The sequence below is a fragment of the Syngnathoides biaculeatus genome, chromosome 3 (assembly GCF_019802595.1).
Source record: "Syngnathoides biaculeatus isolate LvHL_M chromosome 3, ASM1980259v1, whole genome shotgun sequence".
NCBI lineage: Eukaryota > Metazoa > Chordata > Actinopteri > Syngnathiformes > Syngnathidae > Syngnathoides > Syngnathoides biaculeatus.
The window spans coordinates 37,103,064-37,127,663 of NC_084642.1; the positions used below are offsets into that span (position 1 = coordinate 37,103,064).

Below are 24,600 nucleotides of genomic sequence, written 5' to 3' on the forward strand. Positions count from 1 at the left end.
CTATGACGTCTTATGTATCTGTTAAATGAACAATGCTCTTGTCTCTTTAGTTCCTTTTGCAGGATTAAGAAACTTAGTCACACAATGGGGAAATTTACAATAAAGTACATCGACTATATCTTAATAGCTTTATTATGTAACGTATTCTAATTAAGTCAGAGGTAGTCAATGTTTTATGAATTAAAACATGAGAAAAAGATTTAAACAACCCAGGTCTCTCTCAAAAAAAGATTTTTAATCTCAATGAGACCAGCCTAATTCAATACATTTGATTAACTGTACGATTGTTTTTTGTAATAATTTTCCTGCAGTAATTGAACATGCAATGATTTAATTCAATCGAGTAAACAGATGGTTGACACTTGTCACACACTCTTTGGCTGTTTCACGGTTATCTAACAACCTGATGTTGATGAGTGACCTCACCTTCCCATTAGTGCTTGGTGTATTTTCAGAGTTGTGGTTGACCTCACTGGTTCCATCTGCCAATCCCCTCTTCTGGCAGGTCTGCTCTCTGAGGTAAGTCAACTACAGGGAAAGAGGTTTTTTTTTTTCAACACCAAGGTAATTTATCAGCAGTGAACATAGAGCGCTTTACTGTATGTCTACCATATGTAGTTAAAACTTTCCAGTATACACACTGTTGAAAGCAGAGGTTTATATAGACTGTAAAAATGCCCTTTTTTTGTCTCACTGTCTGAAGTCAAATCAGATTAAAACAGTCCTGTTTCAGGCTCGTAAGAATCACTAAAATTATTTATTTTGTTAAATGCCACAATAATGAGAGCATTTCTCATTTTTTTCAAGGTCAAAAGTTTTGCTACTGAGTCGCATTTCCTTTGAACTGCGTGTCTTTGTTTACATTTTAGTACATTTTCCAAATGCTTGCGACAGTACTCTGCTGGAATCCTGGCCCATTCCTCCTCATAGAACTGGTGTAACCCTAACCCAGTCAGCCACAGTGAAGAAAATAAGTATTTAAACCCAACCCTAAAATAAATATAAACACACATGCACACACACATCACGATATATACATTATTATGCCCTAACCTAAATCCCATCAAAAACTTGTGGGCAGATCTGAAAAGGTCTGTGAGGGCAAGGCAATCGACATACAGTGAAGAAAATAAATATTTCAACACCCTGCTAATTTCACGTTCTCCCACTTAGAAATCATGGAGGGGTCTGAAATTGTCATCATAGGTGCATGTCCACTGTGAGAGAGATAATCTAAAAAGAAAAATCCAGAAATCACAATGTATGATTTTTTTAACGATTCGTGTGATACAGCTGCAAATAAGTAGTTGAACACCTATCAGCGGGAATTCTGACCCTCAAAGACCTGTTAGTCCACCTTTAAAAGTCCACCTCCACTCCATGTATTATCCTGAATCAGATGCACCTGTGTGAAGTCGTTAGCTGCATAAAGACACGTGTGCACCCCATACAATCAGTAAGACTCAAACCATGTTACATGGCCAAGACCAAAGAGCTGTCCAAAGACTCCAGGGACAAAATTTTACAACACCAAACAGCTGGAAAGTGCTACAGAGAAATTTCCAAGCAGCTTGGTGAAAAAAGGTCCACTTTTGGAGCAATCATTAGAAAATGGAAGAAGATGACAGTCTCTTCTCAATCGGAGTGGAGCTCGATGCAAGATATCACCTGCACCTGAGGAATTAGCCCAGGACTACACGACAGGACTTGGTCAATGACCTGAAAAGAGCTGGGACCACCATTTCCAAGGTGACTGTCTGTAATACACTAAGCCTTCATGGTTTGAAATCATGCACTGCATGGAAGGTTCCCCTGCTTAAACCAGCACATGTCAAGCCCCGTCTCAAGGTTGCCAATGACCATTTGGATGATACAGAGGAGTCATGGGAGAAGGTTTTGTGGTCAGATGAGACCAAAATGGAACTTTTTGGTCATAATTCCACTAACAGTGTTTGGAGTAAGACGAATGATGAGTTCCATCCCAATTTTGCCCTTCCCTACACTGAAGCATGGAGATGGTAGCATCATGCTTTTTTTTTTTTTTTTTGGGGGGGGGGGGGGTTCCTGCACATGTGACAGGACGACTGCACTGTATTAAGGAGAGGATGACCGCAGCCTTTTATTGTGAGATTTTGGGGAACAACCTCTTTCCCTCAGTCGGAGCATTGAAGATGGGTCGTGGCTGGGTCTTTCAACATAACAATGACTCGAAGCACACAGCCAGGAAAACCAAGGAGTGGTTCCGTAAGAAGCATATCAAGGTTCTGGCGTGGCCTAGCCAGGCTCCAGACCTAAATCCAATACAAAATCTTTGGAGGGAGCTGAAACTCCGTGTTTCTCAGCGACAGCCCAGAAACCAGTCTGATCTAGAGAAGATCTGTGTGGAGGAGTGGGTCAAAATCCCTCTTGCAGTGTGTGCAAACCTGGTGAACAACTACAGGAAACGTTTGACCTCTGTAATTGCAAACAAAGGCTACTGTACCAAATATTAACATTAGTTTTCTCAGGTGTTCAAATACTTATTACGCAGCTGTATCACACAATTAAATCGTTAAAAATAAAAAACACATTGATCTCTGAATTTTTCATTTTCGATCAGGGGTTCCCAGACTTTTGTACTTTTTACTTCTCAAGCATCCAGCCTCTCGCGATCGACGAGGGGTGGGGAGTTGGGAGTGTGACCTTTTTTTTTATAGAATGACCAATGATGAAATAGAGTGACTAAGTCACAAAGATCTACCCACTACAAAAATGCAAAACATTTATTTTAAAATATATTGAGGATTCTCGATGTGTATGATTGTGTGCTTGCACAGTCCCTCACATTTGAAAAATGTACGGGTGTTGTCAGTCATGCCCGCAGATATAAAGTTCCGGTGTTAGTCCACCAGTCATGCGTACGGAAAAAGTTGCGGGTGTGTTCAGGGATAGAATCAAGAATTTAAAAGAATTTGAGTTGTTATACCTGTAGTTGTATACAGTTGTATATGTAGTTGTTACCTAATACCATAATCATAATTTATTGACATTGCAGTGAAACAAACATTTTTAAAGAGGTCATTAGACATTGAATTTTAAAACTAAGTATTCATATAATCAAATCATTTTATTTAATCATGATGTATTGTTATAATATAGCGTAATTTACAGCAGTATCTATTGTCAATCTATTGATGAAAACTAGCAGTAGATCTTCTTCCTAAAGCATGTAGAGGGGAAAAATTTTCAACTTCAAGATAACGCAGTACCACTGGAGAAAATGACCGTTCGCATTTAGATATATGGACAGACTAGTCTGTTAGAACTTAGATCAAGTCAAAGTAAATCACAATCTCATATTGGGTATAGTTAGATACTGAAAGATTACCTGTGTTATACCCAGAAATGTTTTCACTGTAACTGAATTTCCTTTGACATGGCTAATGATGTTGATGACTTTCGACGTAAATGTGCTCGCAGTACGTGAAGGAGCTCGGAACATGTGCTTTTGGCATCACTTCCGAACATCCTCAGTTAACTTGCACTTCCTGTTTCCAGGTGAATAATGATTTTTTAGGATCAGGCTTCTTTTGTGACCAACATTTATGAAATAAACATGTAAATTAATGCCAAGACCAAAGTTCCCTGTATTTTTTTACGTGTTGGAGCAAACACACTAAGCCCGTGAGCGCTCCCTTGTCAAAATGTCAATGAACAAAAAAAAATACATTTCTAACTAAACCAAGCCAACTATGAACTATAAATTTGAAAGGTTGTGTGCAACTTTGTTTCATTTTTTTTTTTTTAAGCGCACAATGATATCCCTGTCTGTTTTTCTTGGTGTAAAACTGAGTTATTGCTTGCAGAACATCTTTAGCAATGCATGTTGAACGCTGAATGATGCTCCCAAACAGTTTTAAGGTTAATGTTATGTTTCCTCCTATATTTAAAATACAGAATTAGCATTTTGTACACTTTATCGTCTGTGCTTTCATCTTCGATCAGGCTGTGCCAAGGTGGAGTTTTAATATTATACACCATCTCATCCTGTACTTTCGACTTTGGCTTCAAACTAGACTTTTACTCAAAAAAATAAAATCTCATCCATTTTTACCACTTTTCTTTCTATTATTCACATATCCCGACATTCATTAAAGCAACAGGGTTTTTTTTCAACTTTTACCATTATTATCGAGGGTAAACAAGCAGCATGTCTAACGCTCTTTGCTCTACGTTGCCCAGACTGTGTGGGTGAATGGTGTTTGTAATTATGAGTGTACCCCTTTAAGAGCCGAAGGGGGGCGGAGTCAGGTAAACTAGCAGGAGACCATGTGCTTCAGTGTTTATAAAAAATAAATAAATAAATAAAAAGAGTCAGGCTGTGGTTGACTGCAGTGGATTGGTTTTCATGTGGGCTGAGAATGTATGTATTTCTACTCGTAAAAAATTTTACGCGCGTGATTTTTGAGATCGACTGTGGAGATTCGCGAGTGCAATGCCACGCGGCCCGTCAAATCACAGTGACTGCTTGCATAACCGCATTTGCCAATATTACACAACAATTAACTAAGAAAAAAATTGTAACTATCTGAGTTCACGATGATCACTAAACGCCTTACGAATGAATATACACACCTGGGCTGTGTCACTCACATTAGTAGATTCGTCCAACTGCAGTGAGAAACACAATCTCTGATGTCCTTCCACACATCAGCCATAGCTTCACAGCGCCTTTACAGCTGCAGAGATTTTATTGAAGATAATATTTCCGCTTTATTTTTAAAAGATCGTCTTGGAAGGACTTCTTGTTATTAACGATGATGTGACGAACCCAGAATGATGCTTCGGTGGCGGCTTTCGCTGTTGAACTACATTGTGTTAAAAATAACTGCTGTGTGGCAATTGGGAGTTTAGCTCATTCAATTTACGAATTCTTATCTTGCTATTCGGCAGAATGTCGGTGTCGTATTTTCCATAAACAGTTCGAAAATGCCGCTCCACATTTCACTACACTGGCAGATGAGGAAAACACACTTCGAAAAATGACCGTGAAAAAGTTGTCCACCTCCCATTCTGTATGAAAGTGATACGTTTTCATCATCTTTACTGTAGCATCCATACTCATGTTTGTTAAGATTTCTCAATCCAGAGCTTAAAATAGGGGGGAACTCAGTGACAATGTGTTTTCCTGTACTGTCGTCGTTTGCACATGCGCGGTGAGCTAAAGTTAAAAAAAAAATACAGCTGTTGTCTTTTTTTTCCCCCCTCAGCACGCCGTCGCAATCGACTGAAACTGCCTCGGAATCAACGCATTGAGCACCCGTTTTAGATTATCTCTCTCACAATGGACATGCGCCTACGATGAAAATTTCAGACTCCTCCATCATTTCTAAGTGGGAGAACTTGCAATATAGCAGGGTGTTGAAATACTTATTTTCTTCACTGTATGTCGAATGCCTTGCCCTCACAGACCTTTTCAGATCTGCCCACAAGTTTTTGATGGGATTTAGGTTAGAGCATAATAATGTATATATCGTGATGTGTGTGTGTGTGTGCATGTGTGTTTATATTTATTTTTTTCCATCTGAAATAATGTAGTTTCATCAGTTCCAAACTTCCATTTTATTTTCCTATTAATGTAAAAACATGTACAACCAGTATTTTAAAAAATGCATAAACTTAAAGCAACTTAAATGTGTGGGTTTTTTTTCTTTACCTTTTTAGTTACAGTGTGATGACATCGAAGGGACTCAAGAGGGAAGGAGGAAGTGTTACGCCGAAGTCAACCTCCATGATTTGACCTGGGTCATTCTCCAGTAGCTTCTCCATTTGTTATATTATCTGTGGCCTTTGCTATGGAATATTGGTCACTCCAATGGCAACACTAGCTGCCTTTTATTACATTTTTATTCTTTAGGATAGTTGAAATAGTTGACTTAGCCTTAAGAGACCAGTTAGCAGGAGCCGTAACTAACGTGCATCTTATTTTCCTACTTAGCAATGACCTCCTTGTTTAAATTCACTGTGGTTTACACAACTTTCCTTTTTCCTTTGCTCCTGGTAGCACCACTGTTTTTCTTTGGGTCCATTGCAAAGAAAATACTGGGAGTGGGGGGGATCCTCACACTGTGACTGCCTGACTGACTCAAAATGAATATGTCTCAGCACTCCCCCCTGTGCATGTTCGGCAGCGCTCGGTTCACGTTCAACATGGCTTAAGCTTCGGTCAGGTGTTCAGCGTCAGAGAATTGGGTCGAACACCGAGGAATTTTTTATGCCGTTTTTTTTTTTTGTTTGTTTTTTTGTTTTTTTTTTTGGTCAAAGTCCGATTTGTACGATCCTGGAGTTGTTCAAACTCAGAGGTTCCATTATGTATGCGTTTGTGTGTGTGTGTGTGTGTGTGTGTGTGTGTGTGTGTGTGCGTCTGTGTGCGTCTGTGTATGAAATAGAGCACACAGGGGTGGGTGCATGTTTTGTGAACAAAGGATGACTATAGAATTAAGTGCTTCATCACAGAGCATAGATAAATCTAGGACAGTTCAACACCCTCTAGGGCTTTTGTCAATCTTAATCTCATTCAATGGAGAGAATTCAAGAAACCTCTGTGCTTTAAAATGATGCAGGAGTGGCATCAGTCTCAATTTCTCAGATTCTGAACAGTTAAAGAATGAATAAGAATTAACTACGAGAATATTACAGAAAAAAACGGACAAAACAACATTAAGTACAGTAAACAATATTTACCAACTGACGTCTGCTATTTTGACTGGGTGTTTGATGTCACAAAGGTTCTTACTTTGAGGTCTCAATAAATGACATTTAAGAGCATCTATTGTACATTGTGATACGAGAAATCTGTGCAGTACTCTTCTAATAGAAGGAGTATCCAAATTACAATCACCAGTGTAATTTGCGGCTTGCTGTTCAATTTTCAGGTGCCTGCTGCACACCGTCTGCAATAAAATTCCGGGTCCGGAGCCAAAAGCAGTCCCATACAGACCCATACCATAGCCAAAAAGAATAGGCTATGATTAGGGCTGTCCCAATTAATTTTTTTTTTTTTTGTATCCAAGGCCGAGTTGTTGATTTCAAGTATCTCGTTATACCAATTCGTGATCCAATAACTACCAAAATTCAACTTTTCATACAAGAATAGGATAAGAATAAGAAAACTTTTAGTGCTAGCAGAGTATAGGGTAATGTAAGCTTCTTCTGGTTACAGATGTGAAATGCAATTGTTCCTCAATCCCTCGTGAGCGCCATCACATGGTAGCTTACATACACGCTAACGCACTTGATGGCATGCATGCAAACAGTGTAACCAGTGTGTTTAAGTGTACTTTGTTGGACAAGTCCCAGAACAATAATTGCGAAAGTTTAACTCAGTGTGCACAAAAGGTGCACCACATTGTAAGACGCCATAACCAATGTGGCGCCTCGTCTATTTAGAAGAGAATTTAAAACCTTTACGATCGTCAAAATACAGGAATGTAAAAAACTTTTTTTTTTTTTTTAAAAAAAGGAGACCAAATTCTGTCAATTTGCAGGGCAACAAACGGTGAGGCGCGAATAGGCAAGGGTTCACTGTACTATCTATCACTGTACTATCTAGATATTTAAGCACAAGTAATATAACAGTCAAATGGTTGTTATATTTGAAGATTGGGAGGGAGAGGTGAGCCAGAGAGGACATGCAATAACTAACCATGAGAACAAGATGAGAGAGGATATAAAAGGGGGGGACAGGATAGGATGTGGGAAATGAGCAAGAAAATGCTACAGATAAGCGGTGTGGTGGGATGCTCAGTGTCTAAAAACCTGGTATAACTGAAGTTTCTATATTTGAGAAAAACGTGTTGTCTCAGAATCACACGTATTGGTTCCTTATTAAAAGTAATTGAAGCGGTTTTACGTATTTTATGTAGTGCACTGTGGATTTATTCATACTGTAATGGCACGCCACTAAAGCGTAACTTCTACCGTCTTTGATCATATCCAAAAGTTTTACTTTATCGCTGATCCTCATCATCTTCCTCTTCTTCCTGGGCGCTTCCTTGGAAGCTTTCGCATCAGGACAGCACAGTCAGCATAGAAAATGGCAAAAAGGAAGGACAAAGGAAAGGGTGGAATGGAAGTTGTTGGGTGAAGCTTCAATGATGCGCAGCCAACCAGCTCACGAGATAAATCCACACATGCTCTCATTGGTCGATGTCGCGCCGGGGACCAATCACGTGCCTTGTATCAATACGTCTTCCCGCAATATGCTGATCTGTTTTTTTTTTTTTTTTTTCACGACGAAGTGAAGTAGCGAAGGAACCCTGTATTGCCAAAAGTATGGTTGAACATGATATTGGTCAATCCTTTGAAGCCCAAATCTCTTGGCATGCTTAAGCATTCAGTTGTTTTCACTAGAGCTGAGGCGTTGCTAATATGAACATTTTCAGCTTTGTGGGAACAAATAGGAAATGCACTGTTCCTGTTCCAATAAACCATAAAGACATGGATGAGAGAGTGTGATGTGGATGAACCTTCCCAGAAGAGTTTAAGATCTTATTACTACGGAGGGTGGTTCAATGTCACGAAACCTTACAGATTAAAGTGTACGGAATGTCCTCAGTGCTCCTTTTTGCCAATATTATACAGATTTTTAGGCAGAATTAGAATCAGAATTCCGTTATGAAGGAAACATTTTTATTTTTTGATTATCGGCAAAAAAAGATCACACGTTGCTGGATTCGGTGGGGAAAAAAAAAAAACGAAGCAGAAACAGCCGAGTAGGAACGTTACGCCGTCAACAATGGCGAGCATTGGAATACAATGTCAGAACCCCGATAATTTTCCGATATTTTGATGCGATGAACACTATTCTTTTTCCTACGAAGAGGGTGAAGAATACAAGCTTTATAAAGGCATTAAAGGTTGTCAATTTGAGCCAATTGGAGAGCACACATATTCGAAAGTAGACGAAACGGCTGGCCTTAAAGAGCAAGCAGTCAGGCGCACAGAGAAGGATATGCCTCATGTTGGAAACAAAGACTGGTAAGCATTTGTGAAGTTATTGTTTGGTTTAGTTCGTCATAAACGGATAAATAGTGAAGGCTTTGATATCCTGAATGTATATGGGAAACTTTGCGTCTTATTTTAAAATTATGCAAACGCCGTGTTCATCGTACAGCGCGATGGATCTGCCTGTGCTTGTATAAGAAACTATATGCAGTACAATGTGCGTCATTAATTAGCATATACAAGACTTGTTTATTATCACACCGAAACAAACAGAAGACGATAACATAGTCCACAGTCTAAGTTGGTATAGTTTCACAAATAAGGATTTTAATGAACGAAATCCGTCTAGAATGTTACCACGTTAATTTGAGAGCAATACCTGGTGATATCTTGCGTCACCATAAAGATAATTTCACGTGGTAAACTGATGCCATAACCAGACAGTACCAGTCGCACAAGAGCGGGTCCAGCGTTAGTGACGTATGAGGCTGTGCGCCGAAATGAGTCGTTTTTCAGAAACTATGTCAAAGTTCGTGGACTTTAATTCATAAACAAAATATTTTTGGGTAAAAACATTGAAACGGTTATCCATTTTATGGTACAGTTGAACATTTTTTCATCTAAGAGGAGATGATTTGCGTTTGAAATTAGACATTACAAACACTTCAAGAATAGGATGTCTCTTTAATTGCCACCGACACCCAAATATACATTTTAAAGTAGATAATATTGTGAAATCTACATTTATTAGTATTCACTTCAATGTTTATACGGAAAAAAAAAAATGAGCGGAGAGGTTGTCAGGAATGCGCAAAGATGCGGAAGTCTCACTCGACATCCCAGTGGCGGACATATTGCCTGCAACGTCATTTGCAGATGTCACACTGGGACAGTCACCATTGAATACACGCTACACCACCTGCTATGGGAGATGAACAAGAGAGATTTTCAGATTTTTGACGCCCCTTCTGAGACTGAAGCTCATTTCGGAAAAAGAGAACATCTCCAAATTGCGTAAAGTGACTGGAGCCATATTTAGATTATATACGGATCGCTTCTAACTAACAACAGATTCCCCGACAGATGGACAAGGAACCCGAAGAAATGTTCAAAATGACAGGTCTATAATTGTTCGATTTCCAAACTCTTTTACAAGTCTTGCGTATGTAGCGTACTCAGGAGGACTCATAGCAGGCGAAGTAACTACTTCAGGGGTGCCCAGACACCAGTGGCCGATGGGGGAGAGACCCCCGCCAGCGGAGGGACATCACGGTCCAGCCAAGCCTCTTGGCCCGACCCACATCGGCGTCGCGTCAAACGGCGGCTATCGGCAGCTAACAGCAGCCACCGGCGATTAGACGAGGATTTTTTGTTACGTGATGAGAGAAGGATTACGTCGTCGGACGCGGACGGAGGTTTTTATTCATCCTGCCGCTTTCGGACAAGTACACGGACACCACCAATATGACGCAGATCTGTTGTTACGTTCTGAGAGAAGGATTACATCGTCGGACGCGGACGGAGCTTTATATTATTGCTGCTTTCAAACAAGTTGTTCGAGTTCGAGTGGTGAGAATATGTCGTTTGGTTAGTTAGCTCTTGTTACATGCTACTAAACTGTCTTTGTACTTCTATTTTGTTATTGTTTTGTGTTGTTTTGTATTGTCTGTGATTAAATTGTCTCAAACCCAATACAAGTGCTTTTTTATATTGTGCTGGTTTGACTAAGGGGATTTATTCAAAATTATCACGTAACATATGCTATAAAATGTAATATAAATTACCCCAATTATTATTTTTTTTTTAATAGCTCTATACACAACTACCATTCATTCGGAAACCACAAAGCTCGTCCTTTGCACCTGTGCAATCCATTTTTCACGACAAACCGGGTCTTTTGGAATTGTGTGAAGAACGAATCCATCCTCCCGAGTGTGCATTTTGGCTAACACGCTGAAAAAAAAAAATCTGGTAATTTTTCACCGGTACAATAGGTATAAACCACTATAACCACTTAACCCCGCCACTGCAAAAAGCTTAACTTCCTGGTCCTTAACACAAAATCCTAGAGAAACTTTTCCTGGCGGGAGATGAAAAAATTATAATATGGCAACATTCTGACTTGCTGTTAAAAAAACGAATGGGTCCATTCCGGATGATTATTTTAGATTAAAGACATACACAATTTTAAGTTTTAGGTGTCAGTGGCACTTTAAATTCATATCTATCCAAGTAACTTGAACCTTTGCCAATACAGTATGTGTGTAAAATTTAAAAGATTCATTTATATGCTTGGGACCAGCATTAACAGCTCTTTTAAAGATGATTCCAGTGATATAAGTAACATTTTCCTGTGATAAATACTGAGAAGGCATGGTAGCTGAGTGGTTTCCACATTTACCTCCGTCTGATCCCTGTGCTTGTCCCCGCGTGGGTTTCCTCCCAGATTTAAAAAAACATGCATGGTAGGTTTATTGAAGACTCAATTGTAAGTGGCTGTGAATTTAAATGTACTTTTTTTGTCTATATGTGCTCCGTGATTGGCTTGCATACCCCATCTCTCGCTTGAATCCCGAGATCGGTGCCAGCAAACCCCCAAATATAATGAGGACAAATGGTTCAGAAAATGAATGGATGGAATATTGAAAGCTTTATGATTCTTTAAAACATAATTTGTAGAAGGTCAATTCCATGATTTGAGCATGAGTCACAATGCTGTTACCATTTTTTGGTTAAATATTCATTACAAAATTTAAGAATGATAGAATTCCAAGTATAAAGTATAAAACCAATTTAGAAGAACTGTTGTTCAACAAATACGTATTGACGGACAACAAAAATTACCTCTTTGTGTGACATGGTGAGCTGTTCCTCCAAAGCGCTGCATCTTTCCAAGGCAACTCGAAGTCTCTCCCTTACCTAAAAGACAAATAAATTCAAACCAAACCACACCATTTGATATTTATGAAAGTATTTTCTTCACACTCAAGCAAAAGCACACATACTGTGGTACTTTGTCAGCTGTGCAAAACAGATCCGAGTCCTACCTTCTCGTCAAGGGCTTTGTGGTGTTCAAAAAGTGACTTAAGAGCTTTGAGGACTTCTACTTCACTTGAGACCCCTGCAGGAGACTGAGCTTGCCGTTTCACCACTGTCATCCTCAGACTACGTTCATGGCGAGAAACCAGACACTCCAAGTGCTCCAACAGGAGCTGCACAAACCACCAATAATGTGAAAAAATAACAATTGCACTGCAGACAAACGTGCAGTAATTGGCGGCAAGATTCTTTCCAGTATTATTCACAACACAATTATTTTCCATTGTTTACATATAAAATAACATGATTTTGATTATATGAAGTGTTGACTCTATTATTAGTTAGTTAAATCCCAACCAGAAATTAAGGAATTATAAAAGAAGCTATGATCCTAACATGGCAATGGTGAAGACCATCTCAAGTTTCTCGAGTTCATATTTTCAATCTGCAAAGTATGAGAAAATTTCTACTAACCCGTGTGTTGTTTCTCTCAGCTTTCAGTTCTGCAATCTCCTCCTCCTTTTCTAGTAGTTGTTCCCGGCACATGTTCACCTCTTTTGTTAGTGCAGCAAACTCCTACAACAAAACAAATGCATAATTAGCTTTATATTAACCCTTTCCGGGCAGGGGTTGCAAATTTGCAACAGGTTTAACATAATCGAAAATTTTAAGTCTAGAGTATCATTTTCTGAAAGTATCAGATTTTTCTCTCTGCAAAATTTTATTTGGTCCAGAGCATCACACCAGGTGGTCAATTTTTTTCCCCATTTACATATTTTCCCAACTATATGGCGCAGTCAAAAGTCTTGAATTTTCTTCAAAATGGATGGGGAGCGCCTTATGTGTACGCCAACGTCCAAAATCTGTAACTGACAGGGAGCATTTCCTGCCTACATGCTACTTATGTAGAGGAAAAGTGAGAAGACAGCGTGCAGCCGTTACAGATAAGTTACGGGGTGTGGGAGAGGACGCTAAAGGCACGCTCCTCAGAAGGTATATACAGTGCCTTGTGAAAGTATTTGGCCCCCTTGAACTTTTCATCCTTTCACCACATTTCAGGCTTCAAACATAAAGCTTTAAAATAAAAATATTTTGTCAAGAATCAAAAACAAGTGGGACAAAATCATGAAGTGGAATGAAATTTATTGGATATTTTAAACTTCTTTAACAAATAAAAACCTGAAAAGTGGGGCGTGGAATATTATTCAGCCTTTTACTTTCAGTGCAGGAAACTCACTCCAGAAGTTCAGTGAGGATCTCTGAATGTTCCACTGTTGACTGATGATGATAAATAGAATCCACGTGTGTAACCAAGTCTCTGAAAAATGCATCTGCTCTGTGATAGTCTCAGGGTTCTGTTTAAAGTGCAGAGAGCATAATGTAGACCAAGGAACACACCAGAAAGGTCCGACATAATGTTGTGGAGAGGTTTAACGCCGGATTTGGAGACAAACGATTTCCCAAGCTTTAAACATCTCAAGGAGAACTGTGCAAGCAATCATATTGAAATGGAAGGAGTGTCAGACCACTGGAACTCTACCAAGACCAAGACTCTAAACTTTCACCTTGAACAATGTGAAGACTGATCAGAGATGTAGCCAAGAGGCCCATAATCACTATGGATAAAATGCAGAGATGGACACCTGAGGTTGGAAAGTTTATCCATCGGACAACAATCAGTCGTACACTGCACAAATCTGGCCTTTATGGAAGAGTGGCAAGAAGAAAGCCATTTCTCAAAGATATTCATAAAAAAAAAAAAAAAGTCTAATTTAAGGTTTGGCACAAGCCACCTGGGAGACACACCAAAAGCTGTGGAAGAAGGTGCTCTGGTCAGATGAAAGCAAAATGTAAATTTTTGGCCACAATGCAAAACGATATGTTCGGTGTAAAAGCAACACAGCTCATCACCCTGAACACACCATCCCCACTGACAAATATAGTGGTGGCAGCCTAATGGTTTGAGCCTGCTTTTCTTCAGCAGGGACAGGGAAGAGGGTTCAACTAGATGGAAAGATGGATGGAGCCAAATACAGGACAATTCTGTGAGAAAACCTGCTGGAGTCAGCAAAAGACCTAAGACCAGGACGGAGATTTATCTTCCAACAGGACAATGATCCAAAACATAAAGCCAAATCTACAACGGAATGGTTCACAAATAAACGTATCCAGGTCTGAGAATGGCCAAGTCAAAGTTCAGGCCTGAATCCAATTGAGTATCTGTGGGCAGAGCTGAAGACTACTGTTCACAAAAGCTCTCCATCCAACCTCACTGAGCCCGAGCTGTTTACAAGGAAGAATTGGCAAGAATTTCAGTCTCTCAATGTGCAAAACTGGTAGAGACATATATCCAAGCGAATTGCAGCTGTAATTGCAACAAAACGTGGGGCTACAAAGTATAAATGCAAGAGGGCCGAATAATATTGCACGCCCCACTGTTCAGGGTTTTATTTGTTAAAAAAAAGTTTAAAATAAATTTCATTTCACTTCACGATTGTGTCCCACTTGTTGATTCTTGATTTATATCTTTATGTTTGAAGCCTGAAATGTGGAGAAAGGTTGAAAAGTTAAAGGGGGCCAAATACTCTCACAATGCACTATAATGCCGGTGTTTTGTGCTAAATAACAGTTTTGGCAAAGAACGCCCATAAATGGCACCAACGAAGAGATCCGATTCCGAAACAGTTTAAACTGCAAGCTATCAGTTACGCTGAGAAATATGGGAATCAAGCAGCCACGAGAGAATTTAAGACCAACGAATCCATGGTGCTCAAGTGGAGGAATCAGGAAAACAAGGTTCACTAAGTGAAGAAGACAAGGCCGAGTCTAAGTGGAAACAATGTGAGGTGGCCTGAGCTGGAAAAGCAATGGATTAATGATCAAAGAACAAACAACCACCATGAAAAAACAAGCCTAGCAAATAAACTCAGACCTTGCCATTATTCCATTATTATACATATTATATGAATATACATAGAACATCCATTATTCCAGGAGGCTTGACAAAGCAACTTCAACTGCTGGACATGACAATGAACAGGGTTTACAAAGTGAAGTTGCGAACGACATAGGTCAATGGATGATGCAGTGAAGAAAATAAGTGTCTGAACACCCTGCTATATTGAAAGTTCTCTCACTTAGAAATCATGGAGGGTTCTGAAATTTTCATCATAGCTGCATGTCCACTGTGCTAGAGATAATCTAAAAAGAAAAATCTAGAAATCACAATGTAAGATTTTTTAACGATTTGTGCGATACAGCTGCAAACAAGTATCTGAACACCTGTCTATCAGCTAGAATTCTGACCCTCAAAGACCTGCTTGTCCGCCTTTAAAGGGGAAATCCAGTGCTTTGCATGAACAGTGTATCAATAGGTCGTGTAATATGTACCCTATTTTGACAATGTGATGTTAAATCCTCTATTTAATAGTGTTTTGAGAAGATTTTTATTGACAGTGACCAATTTTCAGGGGCGCTGCCATTTTCGCAAGTCACATGATCTACGTGGGCGTATGTGACGTGCATCGTGCCGCAGCAAAGGCTCGATTACATGGGAGACCGTTATGCCCAGCGCTGATTTCTCGGATTTATCCTCATCTAATGAAGAAATAGCAGTATTGGTTGGTCGGGAAGACGGAGGAATACTTCCATACACATTTCAACCTGTGGCTGGAATTAATGTTGAATATTCGGATGGTTCTTCTTTAGCTGAGGTTCAGTGGTGGCGGAGGCCTTTAGCCTAGCTTCGGCGTCCAGGTTAGGGTTCCTGGAAGCTCGCCTGCGGCCACTGCCGGAGAAACATGAATGCCTCACTCGGCCGCGTGCGCACAGTAAAGCACCCCGGCCTGACGGTGTTCATCGCGTACTGCAGCGGCTATGTACAACCCCCTAAAGCAGCACGGTTCTGCATTCAGCGGTCACTGCTTCTGCAAAGGCTGTGCGTCGGGCTTTGCGGATGGCGGCGGCTCTGAAGAACCTAGCCAAGAATCCCTCAGTCAGCCACATGCGCGCAGTAAAGCGCCCCAGCTCGGCAGTGTTCATCGCGTACTGCGGGGGCTATGAACAACCCCCTAAAGCAGCACGGTTCGGCTCAGTCATAAGCCACACCGGCCGGCTGCGATGAGCCGCGATGGCTGATCTCCCCCACGGAAGTGGATCGGACAGGATGCGGTTTGGCCGTGATAGCATATCATCTGAATACGGCTCGAAGCAATAGTGTAATATTGCCCGAGCGCTCAAAACAATAGTGTAATATTGCCCCGGTAACCTCACTCGGTTGTGTGGTGTTCTCCTTTTCGAAAAGAGCTTCCGTGTCAGAAGGGACGTGTTCGTCTCCCATTGTTAGGGTGCACCGTGTGTTTTCATTGGCGAACGTCCGGGTGACGTCACGTACAGAGGATGCAGCCAATATGGCGACCATTTGGATGTCGGAGAATGACACTTCTGCAACTTTGCACATGGATGACGCTGTCTCCGCTCACATTTATTTTTTCGTAAAGACATTGAAGTGAATAATGTTATATGTATTTTTCATTACAATATCTATTTTAGAATGTTTATAGTGATGACACTTGGGCTTTAAGTATCTGCGAGAAACAGTATGGTTTCATGCCGAGAAAGAGTAACACAGATGCATTACTTGCCTTAAGGATGTAAGTGGGAAAGTACAGAGGTCAGAAGGAGCTACATTATGTCTTTGTGTATCTACAGAAAGCCTATGACAGAGTACCAAGAGAGGTACAGTGGTACTACATGCTTAAGTATGTTGTGGTGGGGAAATGTCAGAATAGTACATGACATGTATGATGGCAGTAAAAGAGTGGTGAGGTATGCTGTAGGTGTGACAGAAGAATTTAAGGTTTTCAGGGATCAGCTGAGCCCCTTCGTGTTTGCTGTGGTAATGGATAGGCTGAGAGATGAGGTTAGATGAGAGAGATCCCTTTGACCTTGATGTTCGCAGATGACAGGAACGATAATTGAAGGGCAATCACTCTTGTTCAATCTCACATTGTTTGAGAGAGCCGAACCATTTTCTTCTGGTGGTGGTGGCGTTCCAGCTGTATCCATTTATGGACAATTTTCATGAAGGGAAGTATGGCTTTTCCTGAAAATATTACTAGTAGGTCTTCGACAACAATTTTTGGAAATGTGTCCAACTCCTTTTAGACAGCTGAAACACGCCGTTTTTAGTGACAACTTCTTTTATTCAAGTGGCATTGCTCCAAATGTTTCACAATTGTAGATGAAGTGACTTTCCTTAAAGCAAATGCATTAAACTTTTTTCCCTTCCAACTGGAAAAGGACTGCGTTGTGTTAAAGTGTTTCAGTCCCTTTTGTTGTGGCTCAGACTTTCGCCTTACTTTTTTCTTCTTTGTCGGTTCTTAATCGTCAGTTAAATGTTCTTAATGCAAACAGAGGAGACTGGGTTGCATGGCACAAACTTTTTTTTTTTTGCTAGAACAGTCTATGTGCTAAATTTACACAGCTTGTTTCAATAAGAGCCTTAAAACAATTGCTCTACTCAATGAACGTCAGTGGATCACTAGTGAATACAAACATGTCTGGAGCTGGATGTCTTGTCATTGCCAGGGATTCCTTTTGCACGTCAACTCGGGAATCTTCAGTATCTTTTGCTGCTATTTTACTGTTGCTAGTTCGGGGCACTTCAACCCTTGTTGACATCTGAGAGTTTCTTGGAGGCACAGCTGAAATCAAAAGAACTTGGGGCCACAGTACTGCTGGGCTGAGGGCTGATTTGACAAACTCACTCCCTCTTATTTCACCATTTACCTTTAATTTAATTGACTTTGCATCCTCTATTTGTAGCAACCTCTGGAGTGATTCTTTTCCAGCTTCAGTATCAAACTCCTTTTCCACATCTGCATAACACCTATTCAATTGTAGAATGATTTCGGGAGAGACTGAAGTACAAATGTACATTTTCCTTGTAATGTCTCGAGTTGGTACTGTTTATGCACATAGAGGCTCATAATCATGTTTTAAATTTGACTCGCTTTGTTGAATTGAATGAATCCTGTCATCTAACTCTCCTTTGGAACATTGTACCTTGAGTTTGGACCTGGTCAGTTTCACTTCTCCCTTTGAGTGTCAAACTCTGATGATGCAATCTGACCTGATGAAGATCATTTCCACAGTGGTGAGATGTTACTGTAGCAGTTTGTTTTCAATGCAACTGATGAGGTCTTGGCTCTTTGAACACCGAGCTGCTGCAGGACTAAAGATGTGGAGGAAGGGGTATGTGAACTCAGACGTGCAGAAGTCCCTCGATACAAAGTTGAACCCACTCCGACTGGCTTCCTTTCCCTCAACACCTAAGGTGACCGTTAATGTCTCTTTCGTTCACGGTTTACACGTGGCATGGAATGGCACATTTTTCACTGTAATTGCCCCTAATGTTTTTCATTTGGTTTCAGGGAAAGCCACGTTCCAACTGATGCTTTATTTAGTATTTATCGTCACAGCAATCAGCAAATCTTATTCTATTACTGGACATAACCAACAAGTCAACATGAAAAACTAAAGAAAAGACAGATATAAACTTACATCAGTGAAACAAGGTAATACAAAACCAATACGTACAATCAATTAATTACCGTGTGTGCCTTCTGACCAAACAGAGGAGTTGTTTGTCCAATTTTATTTCTGTGAAAAAGACGTTTCTTCACATCCACACAGTCTCACGCCAGACCCTTTCTTCATCACACTTACTGCATGCACATGCAATTCCCTACTCTACGGCCAGAGAGTGAAGGGCTTATACTTCCTCAACTTAAATACAAATAGTATTCAAAAGTAAAACTCTCTGAAAGTTGCAGGTGGCATTTCCTCAGCACATTTTGGTCATGTCCAGTAGTAGTTTTTAAGTTTTCTTCCCGTAATAAGGAACACAGCAAAAACAACGGTGACTGTGGAAGTGTGTTTGCTTTGAGTGATATGCAAAAAAAAAAAAAAAAAAAGGAATTAGGAAAAAGCAAATACTTTTTCATGGCACTATAACTGTAATACCACGAGAAGTGCACACCTCTACTAAGGCTAAACTGTTTAAAGTGGAAGAACTTTTCCCAAGGCTTTAACATTTGTGCTAATTTTCTCATGTTTTTAGAGCATTTACCCTCTTATATGATCTGTCTCACATTGTATTATTTGTCATTGTTTTAAATGTTTCCAAGATATTTTTCCTTTGGTTTAATAATATAAGGTTGTGTATGAAATGCACTTTGTAAAGAAATATGCTTTTCTTTGTGTTTTTGTTCTTTAACAGTCTACATTCTGATTCATGCATGACCATCAGATTAGAGGTACTGTTATAATTTTTGGAGGTGGATGTTTTCAGGGATACTATCTTGACTAAATAGTTTTCTGAGAAAACAAAAGCATGCAGTAAGATGATGGAAGTCTTTTTTTTTTTTTTTTTTTTTTTTTTTTTTTACCTCAAGAATTACTTTTTGCCGGGAGCTTAGTCACTGAGCTTCTCCAGGGACAGGACCAGGTTTTGCTTCACAAGAAATATTAGATTGCTGTTGCCCATCAATGTTTGCCCTCTGCCAGCCAATGATAGTCCACAGGAGGGAGTCTTTTGAGTAATTACAGAGTATCTCACTTACTACATTCCAGAGGCTAGAGGGAAAGGTTATGTAGTACAGTGCCCTTTAAAATTCTTGAGTCACTCCCATGGTCAGCCCAAAACCCCGCTTTTCCCAACTGACTTTCTTGGTCCTGATAAATAGGCCTTAAACTGTTGAAAAAGCAAAAAAAATCCCTGGAAGTTATGAGAGCCCTGTATATTTGAAAAGCATGGCCTGCAGTAAAGTGGCAGGAAAATACTATACTGGAGATGTAATTGACAAAACATAACATCTCAATTGGTAATGTATTCTATTTGCATTTTGTCACACAGCAGCAAGAGTATTGCCTCCGAACACGGAAATCGAAGTCATGCCCTGCCTCCCAAGGCACAGCTGCTTGATGAATGTTAGACTATTGTGGGTCACCACAAATAACAAAAGTATAAGAATATATTACTCTGTGTATTCAATACCCTTTGTTTTTTTTTCTTTAAATTCTTTTACATCTATTTAAATGAGGTAGGTTAAGAAACCAAGCTTCATTTCGGGTAAAGCAAAATACTACCGATCATAATAATCATCATCATGTTTTATCATGTCTGGACCCCTGTAATTTGGTGTCTGTATTTTTAAACGAGAGGCATGGTGATTTGAATGAGACTCAGCTGCCCCGTAAACCTTTGAACAGAAGGGGGGATTAATGGAGAGTAGAGAAATGTGTGCCAACCCATTAAAGCAACAGTTCACTAAAAACAGCATAAAACGTTTTCAGGTAAAAGTGTACTACACAATGCATGCAACCAAAGGGAAAAAGAAAAAAATTATTTTGAATTTACGCAGGGTCCAAAATTCCGCATTTATTTTTCAATGTTGGATGAGCCAAGTTGTGGAGGACCTTTCAGAATTTGTATTGGGGTGCATATTCATGATATGCAACTTTGCTTTGCTTCATGCGGAGTGTGAAGGGCTGAGCAATTATGGAAATGGATATTTATTTCAAAACAATTTTATTTATTCAACAACTACAATTCAGCTTTAAATGTAACATAATAGAACAACCAGAAAACAAATTAAAAACTAAAATACATAATTTAAAAAAAATTGAAAATGGATTCAATAGAAATTGAATTTAAAAAAAAAAAAAAAAAATTCATTCATGCCTAAAAGCGTTCGTGTGTTTTACCCGTTACTGTATTATTATAGCTGTCTTTAAAAGAAAAAAAACCCTAATTTTGTGACTTTACTAAATAGAAATAAATTTGGTAAGCCTAAATGAGCTTTAGTCTCCCGCAATGTACAAGTCAGAAGAAAAGAGTGCTTTTTCAAACACTCAAATATCTGCTGTGTGCACCTTGGCCTCTTAGGGCCAGCATGCATGGAGTTACTTGTTTTGTGAAATCCTAAAAACAGTACAAAAGAGCTGGGACATAAAAGGCTGTTTTTCATAGATAGAATATATATCCAGGGCTATTGTAATATTACCGATCTGTATGTGTTACTATGGTAGTTGTGTGTGAATGTGTGTAAATCCCTCCATGACCAAATGCTACAAGCCTGCCAATACGAACTACTTCCAAATGACTCTTAACACTCGATACCCGCACGTGTAGTGGCTGTGCTGACGTCACTGTGGCTCTCCTGCACATACTTTGCCTTTATGCTCAAGCGCAACCCACGCGCGCAGTTTGGAAAACGTATTAATACAGTGACCGTTTTCGCTGATTTTTTGTTATTCAGAGGGGTGAAAGGAATGTAACCCCCGCGAATAACTGGAGAACACTGTACTCTTCACACCTATTCTTCAAACTCTGCAAAAAAATAGTCTATCGAGACAACTTCTACTTTTTGTTACTGCAAGTGTACGTAGCTCATTACATGGAACACCACTAATCAGATGTCAAGACGTGCACAGCAGCAACAGCGAAGACGACACCCCAGATGCATTGTCCCACATGTGGCAAAACCAAATGTTGTTCCCACTATACAGGGAGGTTTAAAAAAAAAAGCACTGAATTAAAAAAAAGTTGCACTTTTGAAAGTACAACTTGCATTTATTATTTATTGCACTTATTTTTCATTGTTTTTTAGTTTACTTTTATTTGATGTATTCAACTGTAGAATGTGCTTAACTGAAACTGTGGCAATGAGCAATTTCAATATACTTTTGTTAGTATTGGTATTCTTTAAGTTAGTTTTCATGATTTTGTAATAAAATATTTATTTTATTCATTCATCCATCCATCCATTTTCTGAGCTGGTTATCCACACAAGGGTCATGGAAGTGCTGGAGCCTATCCCAGCTATCACCGGGCAAGAGGAGGGTACACCAATTGTAGTACATGCCTGTGTTTAAAGTTACTTTACGTAACCCAAAGGTTAATAGTATGTAGCTCAGTTTTTCTCATAACTACTTTTGCTAACTAGTATTCTCTGATTGAGTGTTATCACTTAATCAAGCCTTTTCTAACATTCCATACTACAGTCTACTAGTCTCATCATTTCCTGTGTATAATGCACCCCCCCAAAAAAAAAAAAATTCAAATGTCAATAGTGCGCGTTATTCATAGGTATTGGGGAAAATTAAATGTTCACATTTTAGAAATATATGCCACCAACTGGTGGTTATGAAAACCTCTTCACTTTTATTCCACTATCCCACCACCACCTAGAGGTTCTGAGAATTTTTTTTAAATCAGGTGTGCTTAATGGGTCAATCACGATTGACCAATTGATTCCCGAGACAGTAATGGTAAGCCTATCGTCCAGCTCATCACTCGATTCAGGTGTGGCCAATACATCAATCGCGCAAGTAGATATATTGAGATTCGGTTTGACCAATCCTGGGCTCTTCTGACATGTCACTCACTGCGCATGTGCACATAAAGGTGTGCATGTGCACATAAAGGCGTGCATGTGCACATAAAGGCGTGCATGTGCACATAAAGGCGTGTTATAGCAAGCTGCATTCCTTTCTACAGTCTGTCTCTTGCTTTCTCCATGGCAGTCACAAAGATGCCGACACACTCACCCACCAGAGGCAGGCTGCTTGAAAAGTAGATTGTGGGCACCCCTGTTGTACACTTTCACGTCCATACTTTTTTTTTAATAAATACGACTGACGACGGAATAAAAACCATACTTTTTATGGTGATGTTTTGTGTAATGACAATGATTATCTTAAATACTTGACAGTTTAATTCTAAGCTAAAAATTAAAGGTGTGTTCACCTGGCCCTTCATGGTTTCTTAAAAGAATTGTACTCATGCTACAAAGTCTGTCTGGAAAATCAAATGTCTAAGCACAACTATGTGTTTTCTCATTTATATTAAAAAGAAGTAGGGCTGTGAATTTCAAAATAAGGAGTAAATCAAAAGTATTATGTGTCCAAATAAAGTGCTTGACTTTTGAATTCTTTTTTTTTTTTTTAAACTAAAAGATAACACCCCTTGCTTTGATTATCGATAGAAGCTAAATCATGATCTGTAAAAATTCACGTAGGTAGAAGGGTTTCCAGAATTGTGAGGTCAACTTTGGGGATGCGCATTATACACGAGAAATAACAGTATGGATGATTATTGCTGATGTCAGATCCGACCAATATCGGTACTGGCCAGAACTCAATATCGCTGCATCCATCCATCCATTTTCTGAGCCGCAGTTGCTGCAATCTCGACATTGGATAGGAAGGGAAAGAGTTGGATCGGGACATCCCTAATATTTTGAGCTCCTGTATCACCTGATTACAGAATTTAATATGATGCCTATTTACAAAAATGCTAGACATGCTGGGGAATACTCCAACGGTGCATGGTGTCATCTTTTAAACAGGGTGGCTTGCTATCAGAAAATCTCACTAATGAATATGACTTCTATTGTTAAAAGGAAAATGTATTTATCAATCAGCGTTTAATCACATTTTAAAATGTGCTTTAAAAATTACTATGAGTAATCACAGTTGACTTTTACTGCTGACTTATTATAAATAATAATGATAAATGAGCACTGCTGGAGAAAAATTCCTTGTGTAGATATCCTTTGCTCTATCTTTCGTGTCCAACCTAGTGTACATGTCATCATGTGTCTCTTGTTTAACCTTCGCCACCTCTACCTTTGCCCTACTTCACATCTCAATGTATTTTATTAACCTCTCAGTCCACTCAGTGTCCCACTTCTTTGCAAACCTTTTTCCTTGTAGGACCTCCTGTTATTTGGGGTTCCACCCTCAAGTCTCCTTTCACATTTCGTACCAGACGAAACACCAAGTACTTTTCTGCCTGTCTTTCTGATCACCTTGGGTGGAGTAGTCCATTCTTCCAGAGATTCTCCTGTCCATTGAGAGCCTGTCGCATCTACTCTACATCAGCTCTTGTAGGTCACTCTATGTTACTGCCTCTGTGGAAATAAGTGTTCACTACTGCCCTTTCCATCGTTTTTGCAAAGTCCACCACCATCAGTTCCTCAATGGTCCTCAGCTGGATGGCATACTTACTCATCACTTCTTCGTTGCCCCTGTTTCCTTCAACAACATGTTCATTACAATCTCCACCAATTACAACTCTCTCTCCCTGTCTGGGATGCTCAGAACCACTTCATCTAGTTCCTTCCTGAATTTCTCTTTCGTCTCTAGGTCACATCCTACCTGTGGGGCATGGCCGCTAATCACATTATACATAACACCCTCAATTTCCAATTTAAGCGTCATCACTCGATCTGATACTCATTTCACCTCCAAAACATTCTTAGCCATTTTTTCCTTTAAAATAACCTACTCTAATTCTCTTCTCATCAACTCCATGATAAAATAATTCAAACCCTGTTCCTAACCTCCGAGCCTTACTACCTTTCCACCTGCTCTCTTGGATGCACAATATATCAACCTTTTGCCTAATCACCACATCAACCAACTCCGGAGCGTTTCCTGTCATAGATCCAATATTCAAAGTCCCTACACACAATTGTAGGCTCTCTCTATTCCTCCTCTTCTTTTGCT

At 39.6% G+C, this 24,600-nt stretch overlaps 1 protein-coding gene across 13 annotated transcripts in view; it reads right to left on the reverse strand.

The window, feature by feature from the left end:
* The window catches only part of LOC133498603 (liprin-alpha-1-like), a 131,274-nt gene that overhangs the window by 82,562 nt on the left and 24,112 nt on the right, over positions 1-24,600 (reverse strand). For all 13 annotated transcript variants that reach the window (XM_061815668.1, XM_061815666.1, XM_061815671.1 and 10 more), the window contains 4 exons: positions 12,499-12,600; positions 12,033-12,197; positions 11,830-11,904; positions 427-528 (listed from right to left, as the gene is read on the reverse strand). In XM_061815668.1, the coding sequence (XP_061671652.1) occupies positions 427-528; positions 11,830-11,904; positions 12,033-12,197; positions 12,499-12,600 (444 nt within the window). The remainder of the gene's footprint in view (positions 1-426; positions 529-11,829; positions 11,905-12,032; positions 12,198-12,498; positions 12,601-24,600) is intronic.